General features: G+C 40.1%; 1 protein-coding gene and 2 long non-coding RNA genes across 3 annotated transcripts; 2 read left to right on the top strand and 1 right to left on the bottom strand.

Moving 5' to 3' along the window:
• Window positions 1-4,112: 4,112 nt before the first annotated feature.
• LOC118473526 (uncharacterized) lies at window positions 4,113-6,593 on the top strand. Its single transcript, XM_035963268.1, has 4 exons — window positions 4,113-4,161; window positions 4,557-5,086; window positions 6,268-6,334; window positions 6,511-6,593. The coding sequence occupies exons 1-4, from the start codon at window positions 4,113-4,115 to the stop codon at window positions 6,591-6,593; spliced, it is 729 nt and encodes a 242-aa protein (XP_035819161.1).
• Window positions 6,594-6,676: 83 nt separating this feature from the next.
• On the top strand, window positions 6,677-12,026 carry LOC118473605 (uncharacterized). The gene is made up of 10 exons (XR_004853349.1): window positions 6,677-6,732; window positions 7,906-7,972; window positions 8,149-8,222; window positions 9,180-9,238; window positions 10,533-10,605; window positions 10,683-10,809; window positions 10,907-11,177; window positions 11,281-11,365; window positions 11,452-11,735; window positions 11,841-12,026. It is a non-coding gene; the product is annotated as an uncharacterized lncRNA (long non-coding RNA).
• Window positions 12,027-13,781: 1,755 nt separating this feature from the next.
• On the bottom strand, window positions 13,782-14,426 carry LOC118473604 (uncharacterized). The gene is made up of 3 exons (XR_004853348.1): window positions 14,321-14,426; window positions 13,969-14,043; window positions 13,782-13,861 (listed from the first exon to the last, which is right to left on the bottom strand). It is a non-coding gene; the product is annotated as an uncharacterized lncRNA (long non-coding RNA).
• Between the last annotated feature and the right edge of the window lie 6,231 nt (window positions 14,427-20,657).

Here is a 20,657-nt window from a genome sequence, read left to right as displayed (position 1 = left end):
TCCACACTGAGTCTTTGCGCATCCGTTTGTGATTCTAAGTGATTCGAGTTCTGTTCTTGTGAGAAACTGTGAGATAGTCTTTGAGCTCGATTCTTGGCCGTGTGTGTGCGCATTTCGCTGTGGATTTGTGTGTGTTGCTTCCCTCCCTTACTCCGTGCTTCTTTATCTTAAGTGTAAGGGCGAGAGACTCCAACTTGTGGAGATTCCTCGCAAGTGGGATAAAGATAAGCAAGGCAAAAAACACCGTGGTATTCAAGTGGGTCTTTGGACCGCTTGAGAGGGGTTGATTGCAACCCTCGTCCGTTGGGACGCCACAACGTGGAAGTAGGCAAGTTTTGTACTTGGCCGAACCACGGGATAAATCTTTGTGTCTTCTCTGTGATTGTCATATTGTGCAAGATCTCCTCCTTAGCCACTTGGCAATTATTGTGCTAACTCTTAACAAGTTTTTGTGGCTATAAGTTAAGTTTTTACAGGATCACCTATTCACCCCCCCTCTAGGTGCTCTCAATTACCCAAGTCCCATAGACTGTGACTAGCAGTCTGACTCATATAGGTGTATTCCTCAGAAGATGTTCTGTAGGACAACATCTCACCATTATAAGACTCTTGGAATACATTAAGGTAACAACCATCCTGCCTTACAGATAGGAAAGATGTGCATCAGAAATGAGTTAAAGAAGGGATCTTTCCTCACAATCTACTCCTAGCTTGTTTCTCCACTCTACTTCACGGGATCTCCGATCACATAGAGCAGGTTACCACTAGAGTAGATCTCACATGGGTCTCATACCCATTTCCCTCGATGCACTTTCTATCACATTGCGTGATAGACCCTTAGTGAATTGATCTGCCAGATTATTTGATGTGTGGACATAATCCACAGTTATAACTCCGGAGTTTTTCAACTTTCTGACAGATTTCAATCTCCTCTTAACATGCCTTGTAGACTTCATGTTATTCTTAGAACTGTTAACCTTTGTTATCACTGTTTGATTGTCACAGTTCATGGAAATAGCCGGTATCGGTTTTTCAACTACCGGTAAGTCCAATAGGAAATCACGAAGCCACTCGGCCTCAGCCCCAGCAGTGTCTAATGCTGCGAGTTCTGCTTCCATTGTAGACTTCGTTAAGATAGTCTGCTTGCAAGACTTCCAGGAAACAGCGCCACCTCCAAACAGAAACACATACCCGCTTGTGGCATAAAGCTCATCAGCATCAGAAATCCAGTTGGCATCACAATAGCCTTCCAGCACTTTTGGGTTTCCGGTATAATGAATATCGTATGTCATAGTACCTTTCAAATACCGCAACACTCTCTCAAGAGCACGCCAGTGATCATCTCCTGGTTTCGACACAAACCGACTTAGCTTACTCACAGCATAAGAGATGTCTGGCCTTGTTGCACTTGCAAGGTACATGAGCGAGCCAATGATCTGGGAGTATGTCAATTGATCCCTTGCTATTCTCCGATTCTTTCTTAATAGCACACTAGGGTCATAAGGTGTTGGAGCAGGATCACAGTCACTAAAACCAAAGCGACTCAATACCTTTTCCACATAATGGGATTGTAACAAAGTTACCCCACCATCAGCTTCTCTAACAAGCTTGATGTTTAGAATGACATCAGCTTCTCCCAAATCTTTCATTTCGAAATTGCTCGATAGAAGATTTTTAACTTTCTCAATCACATTGAGATTTGATCCAAAGATCAAGATGTCATCAACATAAAGGCACAGCATAACAGACTCACCCCCACCATACCGATAGTATACACACGTGTCAGATTCATTTACAACAAAGCCAGCTGCTGTAAGAGTATTATCAAACTTTTCATGCCATTGCTTAGGTGCTTGTTTTAGGCCATACAATGATTTTATCAGCCAGCGATGAAGACAACGACACACGTTGGGCAGTCGCGAAGACGCTCCCCAAAAACCTAATTGTCAATCCCCGAGCAGGGTCTCGAACGGCAAGGGCTTCGGAGGCACCTTCCCTCTCGCCTCTCTGTGCGCGCAGAGCCACGAGATGGAAATACCCTCACTCGGCGGCTGAACTGTGATTCTGAAAGTGTTTCTCGCGTGTTCCGAGTGACAGGGGTGCTCTGCTTGCCTCGCCTCGCCTCGCCTCGCCACGCCACGCCCGGCCCGGCCGGCGGCGGCGGCGCGCGCGCACGTGTGGCACGCCCTTATCCATTTCTTGACTTCTCAAGTTAAGTGGAATAAATCCCACCATATAAGTCAAGGCAAAAGACCCTTGGACTTCCAATGTGGTACTATTGGTATTCTCCGCCATTACACACCATAGAGTTTATTCAATAAATGGGCCAAGCCCATAAAAGATCCAACAGAAGATAGGTCCCGTCCTGGCATGCCCGTGTTCTATTCTGCCATATAGTACGTACGTAGGCGCGGATAAAACGGAAGATACATGTAGGCATTTCGCAAAAACACTAAAACAACTCCTTCTGTTTGTATGGGAAATTAGGTAACCTCCAGCTGTGCCATATATACCTAATCCACTACATGTAGGAGTGACATTTAGGGCTAGTTTTGGAGCCACACAACCGAGAGGATTGAAGGTGCTACAATTTCCTCTCATTCAAATTTGAATAATAAAATGAATTCTAGCCCTACAATCTCCTTTGGTTTTGTGGCTTTCAAACTAGCCTTTAGGGTGAAAATCCTCTCCAACGGTTTCCCCACAGTCCACCCCATACGGATTGAGAGACAACTCCCACCGTATATGTGGTGGGTTCCAATCTCCCCCCACCCCACACTTTAATCACTCTTTTGTTTTGTGATATTAATCTTTTTTAAGTACTGTAGTTTGAAAACAATGTGTATTATAGTAGTACAAACAGTCTATGCTTTTTAAAACTGGTAAAAAGATATCAAATAACTGAATTATAGTATATAGTAGGAGTTGATAATGGTGAATGATTAGAGATTTTTTGATATGATGTAGTAAAATATAATAGAAAGTATAGATAGAGGAGAAATGCGGAGGGAATAGTTGGAGATGGTCTTAGACTGGAAACCGTATTCCAAGCAGCAACGGTGGTACCCTCCATGGAAAGACTTCAATGCAGAATTCCAACACATCTGTTGTTAGGGCGCCTATTATCACCAAGAGAAGGCACAGTAACAAACTGTCCAAATCAAAATGCGAGACATGACTGGTGCTTGTCTGGTGCGACCTTTCCATCCCAAAAGAGTAAAAGTAGAGGGTCAGGTTTCGACTAGAAACCACAACGTCAAAAGATACATCAGTAAAAGTGCATGTAATGAAGCAGTTAGATGTAATGAAGTAGTTAGTAATATATAGTGTATCTCATATATATTGTTGGGTATATAGATTGTGTAATCATGCAAGGTATTGATCACCTCTCATGTATTGAGAAATCATGCAATGTATTGGGGTACCGATCACTGAGTAATCATGCAATGTATTGGGGTACACTGATCCCTCTCTGGTACTGAGTAATCATACAATGTATTGACGGTTTCGTTAAGTAAACCGCCAATGTATATATATTTCTATTGGCGGTTCACTTAATACAACCGCCAATGTAAATATCTGTTTTACATTGACGGTTTAGTTAAGTGAACCGCCAGTGTATATTATATTTCCACTGACGATCCACTTAATACAACCGGCAATGTAAATACATCTTTTCCACTGACGGTTTATTTAATACAATCGCCACTGTAAATATATCTTTTCCACTGACGGTTCAGTTATGTGAACCGCCAGTGTAAGTGTAAATTTATTTACATTGGTGGTTATTTAAGGCGAGTCCACCTGTTTATTTTCACTGGCGTGCTGTAACTAAAACCGGCAGTATAAATTTCTGCGTACCGCCACCTTATACCTCTTTTCTACTAGTGCAATATACAAACTCTACACACAAACCTTTTCGGTCTGCTCGAATCTCTCGTGTTTGCTCTCACATTTCTTTTCATGATTGAGACTTGGTGCGAAATCGACTTTTTGAATTTTTAAAGAGAAAACAAATAACTTGCGGCCAAAGTGATAATGATTTTCAAGGACAGAAGAACGCAGTCGGACCAAACGATACAATATCTTTTGGGGAATCTGATGTTCTGGACATGAAGCTTGGTAGGGCTATTATTATTGACAACTTTTGCAGAACTGTCGGTACCTCCTCTTTGGAAATGTATACCATGCAAAGACGCATCCCACGAGGATTTCTGTTTTCAGACACCATGCACAAAGTTTGCTGCTTGTTACTACTGCTGTGTTATTTTCCATTTGAACAGACAAAACAGGTGCATCCCATTATTATCTCTACTACTTATTAAGTAAGCAATAGTAGTCTGCCTTTTGACCGTTCTGCCTCTGACCGGTTCTGCCATCTACGTACCCCACAGCCGTACACACAGGTTTCCAGCAAAAATTTTATCATACCTGCGCAAGAGCTGAACTTAACCAATTCAGCCACCAACAGAATTCTTACTATCAAGTCCGCGCCCACGCTTATAAGCCGCGCCATGTCTCCTTTAGTAGCCAGTATGGTGCTAAATTGTTGCAAGACAGCAGAAGAGCGGTTCCTCGGCCCATCAATGGAACCGCGCGGCCCATTTGCGGAGTGTCGCGCGGACGGCCCATTTGCTGCGAGGGGTGCTGCGAGTGGGGCGGGCACCTCGGCCCCGGGCGCGTCCTGGTCGCCGTCGCCCGTCGCCCTGACCGCGGGCGCGTCCTGACCGCGGGAGAGTGGTCTTCTTCCTCAGCGCAACCGCTCTCAGCGCAACCGCTCGGTCAGCCACTCAGCCCCACTCTCGCATCCTCCCTCCCCACGACCTCCACTTCCTTGGCGCTGGATGATGTCGCTATATGGTGCCGCGTCCGAGTCCGTTCCTGTCTCTTTCATCCCAAATCCGCACGCAGTCCGCCACGGCAACAGCGCGCTTCCTGTCCTGCATCGGGAGCCGGAGGACCTCGCCTACTCCCTCCCTCCATCGGCGCCCGGAACAGCGCTGCCGCCACGCCGGTGCTGCCCAACGTGTACAGCGCGCTGCTCTGCTTTGACCGCCTCTCCGAGCTCTCCTCTGCCATTGACGAGGTACCCAATGTCCACCCCACTGCCGCCTGACCTAACTGCTAAATTCTCATTGCTTACAGCTCAGCAATCCAATTCGCTATGTCTTGATTTGTAGTCAGAATCTTAGTTTGTGTTTGTTATCCCCTCTTTGCTTATTAGGATTTTTATTCTGTTGAATAACTTACCTTTTTTGTTTTAACTGAACTATGTAGTTTGTTCTAGCTGTAGTATAAGGGGCACTTGGTTGATGATTTTTTAGGATAATAGGAAATCCTAAAAATTTGGGTCCCAATCCTCCTATCCAAATAATTGGCAAGCTCTCAGCCTTGGTTTTATTGCATTGTGTAATATAACTATATACTCACTCACTTGTTAGTTCTCTAAGACACTATTGAAATAAAGAGATGGATTCTCGGTCAGTATTTTTTGGCAATGCAAGTTTTATCGCTACGAGGATTGTAGTGGTTTGCAGTTTATTTGTATAAAAACATTTCGTTGAACAAGTGCACATATGTTGATTGAGCAATGGCAATGGTCATACATTGTGATCAAGCCTTTCCATCAAAGTTTTGGCATCTGGTTCAGTCGACCAGATATTGTCAGTTCTAGCATAATGAATGAGCCATCTGATGCCACATTTGCTTGATTCCAAGTATAATCTGCCAGTATGCTTTTGCGTTAAGATTAAACAACATTGTGGACATGAGTAGAGACTGCTATTTTTAGTATACGTGAGGAAAACCCCTTGGGGCCCAAGTGAAGTGGTATATCAATTCACAATGAGTTTTGCCAACAGTAAGATAGCTGAGGTTATTTGCTGAGCTTATATGCTGAGCAGAAGTGGGGTGCAATGTATTTGTTTTTCTTTGCATGAACTGAATTAATGTATGTTTACTGTCTTGCATTGCATTGGGCCGGGGGGGGGGGGGGGGGGGTAAGAGTGGTTCTGTTTCAAGGAATTACATGAGCTAGGGAATTCATATTCGAGGGCTAATGACAGTACACCATTGGTCGGCAAAGCAGCGTCTGTTAGGGGGCAAACGGTGTGCCCAGAGAAAAGATTTCCCATTTGTTAGATTAACTTAGTTCCAAATGTTGAAGTTTATAATTGCATTGTCCATTTCTTCCTTTTCATTGCATTTAATCTATGTTCTCAGTGATAATCTTGATATCACCGTTCTGCAACCCTTCCTTTTTTGTAGTTCTCAAGTGGGTATCAACAAGACTGCGCGCGTGCCGGAGAACGAGGACGACTGAAATCACATAGAGGTAATACTCTTTGTAGTTCTATGTTTATGTTGACAACTAATTAGATAGCAGGAAACCCACTTGAGAACGATGTGAATTTTGTCATTGGAAGGGGTTATCTGTGGATGTATTATATCATTGAGTGTGCTGCTGATCTACAATTGTTTGTTTTAATTTTCCTTTTCTTTTTAATGCAGGAAACTCGAATACAATAGTGGCTCTTGCTGGGAACAAGGCTGATGTGTTAGATACGAGGCAGGTGTCAGCAGATGTATGTTAATGTGCTTCTCAAGTTCTTTTTTAACACATTCATGAGCTACCACATTTGTTTATGTAGCTGCTGCCATCTTCATTCTTTAGTGAAATCATAGCTGCTCTGCTTTGACCGCCTCTCCGAGCTCTCCTCTGCCATTGACGAGGTACCCAATGTCCACCCCACTGCCGCCTGACCTAACTGCTAAATTCTCATTGCTTACAGCTCAGCAATCCAATTCGCTATGTCTTGATTTGTAGTCAGAATCTTAGTTTGTGTTTGTTATCCCCTCTTTGCTTATTAGGATTTTTATTCTGTTGAATAACTTACCTTTTTTGTTTTAACTGAACTATGTAGTTTGTTCTAGCTGTAGTATAAGGGGCACTTGGTTGATGATTTTTTAGGATAATAGGAAATCCTAAAAATTTGGGTCCCAATCCTCCTATCCAAATAATTGGCAAGCTCTCAGCCTTGGTTTTATTGCATTGTGTAATATAACTATATACTCACTCACTTGTTAGTTCTCTAAGACACTATTGAAATAAAGAGATGGATTCTCGGTCAGTATTTTTTGGCAATGCAAGTTTTATCGCTACGAGGATTGTAGTGGTTTGCAGTTTATTTGTATAAAAACATTTCGTTGAACAAGTGCACATATGTTGATTGAGCAATGGCAATGGTCATACATTGTGATCAAGCCTTTCCATCAAAGTTTTGGCATCTGGTTCAGTCGACCAGATATTGTCAGTTCTAGCATAATGAATGAGCCATCTGATGCCACATTTGCTTGATTCCAAGTATAATCTGCCAGTATGCTTTTGCGTTAAGATTAAACAACATTGTGGACATGAGTAGAGACTGCTATTTTTAGTATACGTGAGGAAAACCCCTTGGGGCCCAAGTGAAGTGGTATATCAATTCACAATGAGTTTTGCCAACAGTAAGATAGCTGAGGTTATTTGCTGAGCTTATATGCTGAGCAGAAGTGGGGTGCAATGTATTTGTTTTTCTTTGCATGAACTGAATTAATGTATGTTTACTGTCTTGCATTGCATTGGGCCGGGGGGGGGGGTAAGAGTGGTTCTGTTTCAAGGAATTACATGAGCTAGGGAATTCATATTCGAGGGCTAATGACAGTACACCATTGGTCGGCAAAGCAGCGTCTGTTAGGGGGCAAACGGTGTGCCCAGAGAAAAGATTTCCCATTTGTTAGATTAACTTAGTTCCAAATGTTGAAGTTTATAATTGCATTGTCCATTTCTTCCTTTTCATTGCATTTAATCTATGTTCTCAGTGATAATCTTGATATCACCGTTCTGCAACCCTTCCTTTTTTGTAGTTCTCAAGTGGGTATCAACAAGACTGCGCGCGTGCCGGAGAACGAGGACGACTGAAATCACATAGAGGTAATACTCTTTGTAGTTCTATGTTTATGTTGACAACTAATTAGATAGCAGGAAACCCACTTGAGAACGATGTGAATTTTGTCATTGGAAGGGGTTATCTGTGGATGTATTATATCATTGAGTGTGCTGCTGATCTACAATTGTTTGTTTTAATTTTCCTTTTCTTTTTAATGCAGGAAACTCGAATACAATAGTGGCTCTTGCTGGGAACAAGGCTGATGTGTTAGATACGAGGCAGGTGTCAGCAGATGTATGTTAATGTGCTTCTCAAGTTCTTTTTTAACACATTCATGAGCTACCACATTTGTTTATGTAGCTGCTGCCATCTTCATTCTTTAGTGAAATCACATATAACTAATTAGATAGCGTTGTAGTACTGGAGAGCCCATGATAGCTATGTGTCGAATGTTATGCAGCAATATGTTTTGTAGCAATATGTTTCTGTCATGTGATTTAGGATTACAGTCATAGACTCATAGTTAACATCTTTGTCCTGTTGTTCAGTTTAAACATATCCTATACGATCTCGAAGATGATGAGTAGTTTGGCTTGCTGTTGACACCAATTCAGAGTACCATATAGTGTTTGGCTTGCTGTTGACACCAATTCGGAGTACCAAATAGCATTTGACTTGCTGATCACATCAATCAAAATATATTGTTTGGGTTCCTGTTCGCATTAGTTCAGACTGTTTAAAAGCTCAAGGGACAGACGACACAGTTTTTGTTGTTCTGCTTTTTGTTCATTGCACTGACCTAACGATATGCTGAATTTTGCTTCCCATCAATCCCACTAATAGCTAGGCTGTTGTTCTCCTTGCTGTTTATTGCATTGTGCTCCCATCAATCCCATTAGTTGGATTAGCATAAGCTGCTTTGATTTTCAGCAGTCCAAACTCATACATATGTATGCTCCCATCAATCCCATCAATTGGATTAGCATAAGCTGCTTTGATTTTCAAGAGTGCAAGAACACATAAGAAGAACCTTTGTTTTATCTTATGTAATGCTTTTTATCGTAGTGCTTCTGTATCTCAAGGTTATCCTTCGTAGTTAGTATGACCAGAGGGTCCTGTCCATTATGTTTTTCCTGCTAGCAAGTATCTTGAGTACATCATAGCTGATATTTTTGTATTTCCTACCTTCTAATCGTTGCTACCTGTTGCATGGTTGCTAACTATTAATGTTTGCTCTATTACTTTGAACAGAAGTTTGAACTTGATTTGTGTTGCTGAGTGGTGCTTGCTGGACATTGCTGGATTTTTAGGTAACCACTGAAAATTCAACACCTTCTTTACCTGAAACTATAATGCTCACCATCTTATGGTTATGACACTTAGGCAACATATATTGTTCTAGCACTAATATTCTGCAATATATAACACTTTGTATTTGTTAGCTGCTAACTATTGAGTCCTCTAAATTGTAATAAGTAGTAGAGATTTGACATAATCTTAGTGGTTGTTCATTATTTTTATCACTAATCAGTAAATGGTTGATAATTAGGGTCATTAAATAAAATACTAGACTTGTGTGTATTTGGGGTATTCTTTGGGCTATATAAAGTTTATAGCATGCTTCCGGTATATAGAGGTTGATGCTAATTCTTAGATAAACCAATTATAGCATGCTTCCGGTATATAGAGGTTGATGCTAATTCTTAGATAAAAACATTATAGTTGGGAGGCTTAGCTGGTAGCATGCTTTTTGTATGTTGCACTTGCACCCGCCCACAATTCTTTCTCTCCCCTCTTCTTTTTGAACGATACATCAACAACTTCCTCTTAAAACGTCACTATCAAACATTGTAATGTGCAAATCATTGCGTGTTACATGACATCTTAAATATTAAGTATCCGGCGATAGGCCCAACAATGATGCACAGGAGCATTACAACACAAAGATGTTCAACTTATTGTTCCGTCACTGTCCATCTTCTATTTGACAACAAGTTCTGAAGTATGAGAGGGCTTGTTTATTTATTAGTCAGCTGAGGATTTGATCTAGGCATTTTGCAGGCAGAAAAAATAGGCCAAATAAACAATATGATGTGAATTCAAATAACCTGTCCTTGTAAAGTTCTGATGAATATTGATGAAAATGTCTGTGAATTGTTGAACAATTGCAACTTGAACAATTGACCTGTAATTATGAGACAATAAGATCAGCACCTGTATCAGTATAATCACTGGAAGCTGTAATACTGAAACATGAATGAATGTATGAATACTGAAATGCTGAACCTAATCCAAACGAAATACTAAGAGATTGAAAACTGCAGCCTGCAGTGTGTTGCAGAAACTGACATAATTCATTATGGGTGCATTATATAATTTCTGGTGTTGTATGTTGCATGGGAGGACTTTTTGTACAATACACTTGTACCTGTCCCCAATTGACAGAGTGACTTTGTTTGTTGCTAAATTCTGATATCTCTAAATTCAGTCCTATTAATACAGCGATATATTGTACATATTATTTTAGCATTTTAATAGACAAGAGATTATATGTCATATAGTCGTTTTAATGTTTTTTGTATCTTTGCAATAATGTCATGATAGATCCTATAAGAACAATGGCATTAGGTAGACGTACTCAAAATAGGACGGTGGCAGGCCTGTCTCCCTTTCCTCCGTAAGTTTATATAAGGTTATTTACTTTTTACATCTATTTGTATGAAGAACTTAAACTAAAGTTCGTGTTTTATGTAGTTTCGTGCTATTTGACGATATTCAAGATGTCAATAACTTACCACAAGTCAAAAGTGTCTTTGCGAGAGTAGTTGTTAAGTTCCCTAGGCGTCGTAATAGTCAACACTACATCCTACAGGACATCACTGTGAGTCACTTCAACAAGCATTGAAATAGAGCCAATATATTCATGTTATTATAATTAAATTCTTTGACTCATACAACATGTATTCCCAAATATCTAGGGATCCAAAATCGAAGCAATTTCTAACGGCAATAATGTCCAACGGTTCGATGCCTTACTCACACAAGGATGCACATATACATTGTATAGAGTGGCATTTTGTCTAAACCGGGAGGAACTTCAATTTCGCAATATTGGTCATGGGCTAGAGTTGGGATTGATAACACATACTATTGTGGATCCATTCACGAAGCCAATCCAATTTCCTCCATTTCCAAAGTATCTTATGCCATTTCATGAGGTTTACCAACAACCGCATAAGACATTCGTAGGTAATAACCCTTCTTTCCATATAGTTTATATATATATATATATATCACTAACGCCTGAAGTCTAAATGATTCAAAGGTAACTAATCATATGTGAATTGTTCAGATGTTATTGGCATAGTTCTTCATTTGGAACCATTAAAGCATATCGGTGGAAGACCGTATAGAGAAGCTGTACTAATGGATTCTAGGTGGCACTAATTTTCATATATACATTATTTTTTAACAGCATTATGCATTTGTTAGGTCTTATTCAGACGATTAAGGTTTTTAATAGGTGGGATCTAATCATCGTGGGGGTATGGACTGACCTCTTGCAAAGAAATGCTCTACGATGGTCGTTAGCTAGAGTTGACAAGAACATAATTATTGGAACTTTGCTGCGTTGTAACCATAAGCACAGTAATTTCTTCTGTGCCTAACATCTTTCAATATATACTTAATTCTTACTCTTATTAATAATTATATACTATTATTTTATAACAATAGGGTGCTTGGAAACCTCGGACCACAGCACTATTCATTTCAACCCGGATCATCACACTAAATACCGCTTGAAGAGTGAGTGGTTCTTATAATATATTTATAGATTATAGATATAGATACAATTAGAATGACAATAATTTAAAATAATCATGTCCTTACAAATCATGTTCTAAATTGCAGCAATTCGTCGTTCGTTGATTGACAATCCAAGGAGTCGTTTCATCGACAAATTTCTAGAGAACAGACGAGCACATTTGGCGACTGTAACATCGGATTGAGACATGTGTTCTAGCTTGTTATAGTAGAATACTTTGTTAGTCATGTATCAGATGAAACTTATTAATAATGATTTGTGTTCTGTTTTTATTGGTCGTGTATTCGATCTTAATGTTAACCGCTTTGTATAGAACTATGTGACCTCTCTATTATCTAATAAATAAGTTCATCATCATTAGTTTGTTTGTCAGTGTTCTTATTTGTCTGGTTTCTTGTTCTGTCTGCTTGTATATGTGTCTTTCCGTGGTTGTGTGCACACTCTGTTTGTCTAATTTACATGCAGTGGCAACTTTGTTGTAGTGTTGCGGTTCTAAAGTACTACTGTATTTCAGTTCGAAGACCTGGGAAAACATTTTGGTTCACCTGAATAAAGTGGAGACAAACAATTCAAGAAATGGCCCTCCCGATGCTGCTTTATTTAGTGCGTGAAATTTGAAAGACATTTTATACTAAGACTTTAATCAAACTGCTATACTACAGATTCAGATAAGTGAGCTCTCAAAACCCAAACCTGAGGTGATATCAATTTCTAGATTTGAGCACGAGTCACTCTATAAGAGCATGTCTGAAATCCTACTTTCCTTTCCTTTTTGTAAGCATAGAGAACCTAAAAGTGCACACAAGGGAATATCTAGGAAATAACACATGCTCATTTTGTTCCCTCGGCATTCCCTCAGCCTTGACTTTCTGGTCTGTTTCCCCACTCCTCTGGTTCTCCAGCATATAGAAAGAACATTGCCATCCAAATATCAAATAAATCTTTGGTGCTGATGTAGGCATGTCACTGAACAATGTTACTGTATGTAATGTTTGATGCAAATGAAAATAAATGCAGCAAGAGAATCAGAACAGCAATCCCTGCCTACTCTTAACTATAATATCAACTACAGTAGAAGAGAGTATGGTGAAAACTGAAAAGTTATATATCTGTATGATATTTATCTTTTGCTATGTAGAGAAAAAAGACTATCTTATTGAGAAGGATGTTTAGCATAGCATTCAACAAAGCTACCTAAGATAGGTTATTTACTTCATTATTCAAATGTTGTACTGAAAATGCGTGCTATTAACGAATTTAGGAAACCAGAGTGCCAACTTTACCTCTTCTACAGTCCAGTTGCCCTTGGATGAGCGGCGTGTTGGACCAGTTGTCCTCCTGAAGCCAGAGATAAACAAACATGTATAAGAATTAAGAAGGAATACGCATAATGTAAAACCTAACGAGTGGTTCCAATAAGCGGATAGAAATTCACCCATTGGGCAATCTCCCCCTTTTTGAGGTTCCTTGCTGACTCCTCCATCAGGAGGAACAGAAGGAGCTGAAGACTCTGTGCCCTGCAAAGTCTTTCGCTCTTCAGTTGTCATATTAAGTGAAAATAGAAAACTGAATATCCACTTAAAGCAAGGTAAGGGCCCAAATATCCATCCCAATGTTAAAACCCTCTAAGGTCTTCTAGCAGATTTAATAGCTCTTGATATGCTATAACCAAGTTCGAAGAAGGCTAAATATTTGGATAGCTTTAACTGGCATTATCAATCGGAAGGAGCAAAGAAGTCCCTAAAGTTTGGGTCACTATGTAGCTACCAACATATGTATTGGAACAATCCATCATAGGCCTTCTTCTTAAATGCAATGCCGCGGGGGCGGTCTTACCCCCGCAGGTCCAGTTTCCTCAACACAGCCACCATACTGGATCTCATGGGAAACTATTTCTAGACCAGTATACTTGAATGCTTCATTATTCGAATCAAGAAATCTACTCTATCAAAGGTAGTTTTCTTGATGCTTAATTTGATCACATGAAAAGTGGATACTCTGTAGAGTAAATCCTGCTTTACCTGATACCAATAGCCCCATTGTAATCATCTTCCATGCTCTGTACCATGTATTTATGGAAGTCATATGAATGTGGTAGCTTGTGATACTAACAAGAAAATCACATGAACAAAGTGGCATATTAGAATCATCTTGGCAGGGGGAGGAGGTGGGGCGAGGATGCTAAAACATTAGAAAAAAAATTAGAGTACTCACTGTGACAAAGCCCAACCTCAGTGCCAAATAGTCTGACCTTATTATGGAGCCCTTGAATTGACGCAAAAAGCAAAGCTGCAATGCAATTAAAGAAACTTTAAATCCAAGTGATTATGGATGTATACTACTTATTTGAGGCTTCAGATACATGAATCTTTTGACTTTATGGTTGGTGACACTCTTAGATGTTCTTTCATCAGTAAACTTGAGGTTGAATTCGAAATGTCTGGATGAGCTAGAAAAATAAGGCATTTTTATGTCTTTACATGGTGATACACTAATCAGATAACAAAGGATGATATAGTTAGTATCTGTTCCACAGAAAGATCAAGAAACAGAAAAGGAATTTTACCATCCAAATAAGTATTTTATTTTTGCTCCATGGATGAGAAGCATTGTTAAAAACAAAGGTTGACTGCCTTCTCATCACCTTGGTTCTCCTAGCTGAGAGAGACAAAAATCAGTGTGGTAGTACACATCAACAGGGTTGCATAAAAGCAAGCAAAAGAAAGGAGTGTCAAAATCCAAAGAAAATATAAAAGCAATTGAAGGTGATAAATGGACAGTCCTCACTCACCCCTACTCTGATCCAAGCATATCCCTTCACAACGAGTGTACCTTGATCTGTGTGGTGGGGGCTCCTGGCCGACCACGATGATGGCGTAGCTGCAGCTCCCACCGATTCCGCAGCAGCTTTATCTGTGAGATTGACAACTTACTGGCTCTGTTGAATGGCTCTTGCTCTTGTTATTACCACTGCTGTCACTGCTCCCTTGGGACTGAGATGTATTTGTCTCAGGTGTTGACGTTGCAAGGCCAGTTGGAAAAACTCCTAGCAAATCCATACTTGAAATGGATATCTGGGTCCTCGCTGTTGTATGTAAAGAAAAGTCAGGTGTGTTGCATTTTGAGATAGACATGCAAAATTTGAGAAAGGCATTCCACTGTCAGCAAGAGAAATCACTTGGAGCTCAGATAGGATCCCAAGAAAAAGTAAAGGCCCTCATAAGATTTGAATTGCTCAAATAATTTGATGCAAGCATCAACCCCTAGCTGCTCAGAGTGTTCTTTCGCGGCCTGCATATGTCCCCCAAGCTTTCACAATAATTTAGAACCAAGAAGGAAGAAAATAAACTTCAATGGGTTGGTACAGAGGGGTAGGGGGCATAAGAAACTGAACAGGAATACCTGCACAACAATCTGAAGATTTCCCTTCAGATTAACCAGTAGAAGGTCTTTCATGCATTCCAAAGCCCACTCTCGACAATGTGCCAAAGAACTCAACAAGTGTCTGTTAATGGGCAAAACATAAAAAAAAGATATCTGAAAATAACTGAAGTCGACAAACCTATGGTTCAATGACATGGGTATTTACAATGGCACGCTTGATATCAGGCAACTCTGAGTAATGTTGCATTACAAAATGTAAGGTTAGTTAAACAGGAATACGAAGCGGAGATATCAGCTGCACCAATGCGAAGGTACTGACCTGGAGGGCTCGCAAGTACAACCCAGCCTTTTTTAATAAGACATTTGGGAAGTGGGGTAATAGCAGCATAAAAAGTCCTGTCTTCTGTGAGAATGACAGGCAAAACCTGGACTACTTAACGCCGACTGTCCCACACAACAGGTCAGTTCCACATTGGAAAGGAAGTGCTCAATGTCAAATCCTCATATGCATTTTGTTTTATACCAGCAGAATAACAGAAATAGCAGATCCCCTAGGTGGCTAGGTACGGTTACCGCTTACCTGACAGATGCTGCATTTCATGTCATCAACGGTTGATTTGTTGACTTCTAACTATATCACGTGAATCCAAACCAGAATTAAGTCCATCAATCAGGCCTTGGACATAGTCATAGAAGTATTCAGGGTCATCACAAACAGAGAGTGCATGAACCTATCCAGTAAGAGGATATTACTCGGAAAGTTCAGTGTCAGATAATATAACAGAAAAGGGTAGATCATACTTTTGTTTTGAAGCTGCTCAATCTGGATCCTAAAGCAAGGCCAGCAATGGTTCCACCACTGCATGAAGTTAAATATTGTCCGACTATAGAGCGATGTCTTGCAACTTTCAGAATCTAGGCATGACACAACAAGAACTGTACACACAAAATTACCCATAAGAAGTATACCTGCCACATGCAACAACAATATCATCAAACTGAACATCAGCAGATTGCAGAAGAGCTGTGTAAGAAGTTGATTCAGCGAGTACGATGTGAATTTTTTTGGAAGGGGTTATCTGTGGATGTATTATGTCATTGAGTGTGCTGCTGATCTACAATTTTGTGAACTGCTCCTCCGAAAGAGTTGTGCTCACAGAGCCTATTCTCTCCTCCAGTGCCAATAATTCCTGTTCAGAAGATACAAGCACCTCTTCCGTGAGGATAAATATGAACGAAGAGTATTTCGTAAAGGATCATAGTTACTGCTCGAATCACAGTAAGGGCTTCAAACACAGAATAAGGAAGAATCCTCCAGAAAGAAAAGCATCTTCTAATAAAACCCCTCCACCATTCAGGCAGGACGAGACACGATAACAGATAGTACCTCATAGGACATATCATCAATATCCATCCGCATGTCTCTATGCCGATCATAGGAGGCAAAGGCGCCAAAAACTAGATTAGCCTCCAGCATTAGCAATTGCTGCAAAAAAAGTTTATTCAAGGTTTCAGGCAAAAGAAAGATGATAACGGGCTTGTGGAGCAAAGGGTAAAAAAGAACTAACATCGTAGGTTAGCTCTGCTTGCTGTTCAATCCTCTCCAATGCAACCAAAACCTACAGAAATAAACCTATTTCATTCCAAAATGTTACACTTAAACATTTGTCGAGGACTTTCTTCAAAAAGGGAGCTTGGTCTTCCCCTTTCAGCTCGAGTACTCGAGCGACGACGATGAGTAGACGAGAAAATGTTATTATCAAATTCCACAAAGAATGGCCTTATTGAACTCTCAGTGGAGACTTCTTCCAATGAAAGATGTTCCTGAGCTGGCTGTACATCCTTTGTGGATGACTCATGCAGAGAAAGCACGCCATCTGCTCTTCCATCTGGAACCAAGTTGTAGAAATAAAATTTGAAGCTCAAATGAGTTACAACAACTGAAAACAGAGTTAATAACACCAAATAACGAACCTGCTTTGAGTATATCAGTATCTTGTCAAACTCCCTCCTTTCAGCAAATGGAGCAACAACTTTAGGGGTGCCCTAGCCTTTATGTATATTTGCAGTGCAAGATCATTGTCCACAGTCTACATAAAAGTGCACACACTTAGCAAACAATCAATACATAAGTGAATGTAAATTGGCAAAGTATAGTAAGATCCATGCATCAACAAATACGGTATGACATGCCTCACGTTAGCTGGGACGTGTGGAACTATTGTGTGTACTGCTTGTCACCTTCAAAGCATTAATTCTGCAAAGTTAACTATGAAATCGTAACCACAAGGGATAAAATTCAGAAGTTATAAAAATGAGGTGTTATACAAAAGACAACTATTGACAATGACAACTACTCAACTGGTAGGTTAAACTTGAGTTTTTACAATAGTAGTATAAACGAGTTATGTACCAAGGAATATAACTTCAACAAATTGATATTACGTGAGCTACATATATTTTATTCTGTTTTCTCACAGCCCTGACTGTCCCTAGAATGTTTTACTTTACCTAGACCATGGGCACATTTATGAACACAATATCAAGAAAAACATATCCATGTTGTCTGATTACCATGGGCACATATATATGTGTTAAGATACCCTTCCTTAAAAGTTTCAACTTGGTGTCTCTATTGATTCATACAACATGTTCGCGGTACCTAAAAGAAGGTAAGCAGACAAATGTAACCTCTCTTAATTTAGGCATGATAGGGAGGTCTACTATTCAAACACAATACAACTGCATGCAAAGGTCTACTACTACACATTGTTCACGGGTAGCAGGTGGGCTTGGGAGAGATATAGTAGATGTGTTTCCTGTTCCGAATTGCAATAATCTAAGTATGAATATGACTAATATTTTTCTACACAGGTCTGTTGGTAGACTAAAAGACGTAGATGGATCCGTTCAACAATAACGATGTTCGACCTCCATTAAGAGAATTGTCTAGCAACACCCTTGAAGGTATATCTACTAATAAAATGCAATATTTGATCTCTCACCAAGGTTTTAAAAAGGAAAATAACGATGTTCATATTTTGTAGATGAATGTCCAGAGGTACCTGTCAGCGACGGAAGCATAATTGATTTAACTAAATCGTGTGATAACACTCAAGGTGAATATGTTTGTTTACCATGTATTGACAATGGAGATTATTGATGGGTAATATATGATGGTTCAGGAGGTCGAACTGATGCGAGACAATGTAAGAGAGAAAGAGAAAGAGCACGATATGCGGCGATGAGTGTTGAAAAAAAAAACGAATTGAAGAACCGTCGTCAGTCACGCAAAAAAGAGAACGTTGTTCACCATGAGTATTCAAAAGGTAAATTAAGGCTGCTTGTGCGTCACGCATCTTTAAAATAATGCTTTTCTTATGTGTTATCGGGTTACTTTGTGTAGATGATTGTCCAGATGTGGCTATAGGCGACGGAAGCATCATTGATTGTACTATACCGTGTGGTATCACTCTAGGTAATTACATTTCTTTGTTATGTTAATTTACCAACAACGATTAATAATGGAAAAGGATATAACTGGTTAGGTGGATGTGATGATGCGAGACAACGTAAGAGGGAAAGAGAAAGAGCACGATACGCCACGATGAGTGATGAAAAGAAAAATGAATTGAAGAGGCGTCGTCAGTCAAGCAAAAATGAAAATGTTGTGCACCATGAGCGTTCAAAAGGTATGTTAACTATGCTCGTGTGTCACTCATCTTTAAAGTAATGCTTTTCTTATGTGCTCTTGGGTTAGTTTGTAGATTGCAGCATACCTGCACACAAAGAGAATAATAATCATCAAAGCATTGACACTCTAGGTTATTATGTTGCTGTGTTATGTTATTGAAAGACGAAAATTATAACAAATGTGCCCCAATAGTGAGTTGAGCTCTCATCATTCAACCTATAATATATACACCTAAGAGCTTTGTTACTTTCAACTTTAAGGCGCATCAGCTCAGACGGGTCATCAACATGATTCCAATCCAAGTTCAGAAGTTTTAGATGCAAGGGAACGTAAGAGAATTCGAGAACAGATTCGATTTGCAACTCTAACAAGGGAACAAAGGGCATTGCGTAATACTACACCATGTCAAAAGAGTGCAAGGGAAAACTATAGTAGAAGACAACAAGCAATGCTAGCTCAAGACTCGATCGCAATTGAGAATCCGAAGTTTACGCCGGAGCTTGTGTGGAGTTCAGCAGATTCTCAACCTCCTACTGTGTCTCTATCTAGCTCCAAGGACATGGTTATCTCTGAGTTGAGTGCAACACCTTTTGTTTATGCTTCATTGCAGACTAAGGATGTTGACATGGACAAAATGACACAGTCTCCTAGAAGACAGCGGCATGAGCATCATGTGTCGTCTGGTGAAAGACAGAGCCTGATATCTCGTCAAAACCAGAAATTTCAATCTGCCATTAGAAGAAACTTTGCTACTGCAACTAGGGATCACGGAATGGAAGGCGGTGAGCACAATGAAATTGATCACGCGATTGCTTCAGAGATCGAAAACAACAGTAATTACTAATTTGTCCTTAATTGATATGATACTTAACTTATAGTGGCCAATTGATTTAACACAACTTTCCGTCAATAGAAAGTACAAGCCCATGTCCAGTCACTGCTCCACATAGTGACATAATGACTGAAGGAGCAGACGTTGGGATGCAACGACAGATAACCCCGAATGTCACCACCAATGGTAATTACAAGCTCCTTCCACAATTAGTTCCCTAATTATTCTTAGTGGTTAAAACCATGTGAATCAATAGATGCCGATGAAGGTGTGCTCTTTGTAGAGAATCATGACGAGGATGTACTTTTTGAAGATGATGACGAAGAAGATGGATACCTATTCGCTGGGCAAGGTACTTACATAATGTTTGTAATAGTATATATATATATAGGATATAGGATTTGAAAGTTTCTAAAGTTATTCGTCTTACCCGTTGTTCCTCGAAAACAAATTTAGATGGTGAATCTATTGAGGATATCGAGATTGATGAAACCCAAGATGCCTTTACTGTCAACCCTGACGTACCTGACTTGTACGACAAGGTGTATAGTAACATACCTGAAGAAACACATTTGCTGAGCACTGTTGCTGACTGCGGTTACTGCAAAGCGAAGAAGTTTCAGTATGAACCACCTGGATTTTGTTGTCGTAATGGACAGATTGATCTAGCCCCGTTCGAGACACCACCCCAACTTAGGAGGCTGTGGGAGTGTTCAGATGCTGATGCGAGGCACTTCCGTGATAACATTCGATTTTTTAACGGCCATTTCTCATTCACTTCTCTGTATTGTTGCCTTGATAGTATGACTACAAACATGGATTGTGGTATCTACACGTTCCGTGCACATGGCATGATGTACCACAACGTAAGGTCGTTCGGTAGGGAAGTTGGGGCGGAACATAAACACCTTGAACTCTACTTCTACGATGATGATCCCAGCCTCGAGCATAGATATCGTAAATGTCGTCAAGAGCAATTTGAGAAAGACAAGG

Source organism: Zea mays, chromosome 10 (genome assembly GCF_902167145.1).
Source record: "Zea mays cultivar B73 chromosome 10, Zm-B73-REFERENCE-NAM-5.0, whole genome shotgun sequence".
In the NCBI taxonomy this organism is placed as follows: Eukaryota; Viridiplantae; Streptophyta; class Magnoliopsida; order Poales; family Poaceae; genus Zea; species Zea mays.
Note: the sequence above shows the minus strand (reverse complement) of the source record. Positions and strands in the feature narration are given on the sequence as shown.

Excerpts from the sequence above, each read along its gene's own strand:
- LOC118473526 (XM_035963268.1), top strand. The coding sequence starts at position 4,113 with ATGAAGCTTGGTAGGGCTATTATTATTGACAACTTTTGCAGAACTGTC. Across the intron at positions 5,087-6,267 it reads TCTCCTCTGCCATTGACGAG|TTCTCAAGTGGGTATCAACA; the intron begins GTACCCAATGTC and ends CCTTTTTTGTAG. Across the intron at positions 6,335-6,510 it reads ACGACTGAAATCACATAGAG|GAAACTCGAATACAATAGTG; the intron begins GTAATACTCTTT and ends TTTTTAATGCAG.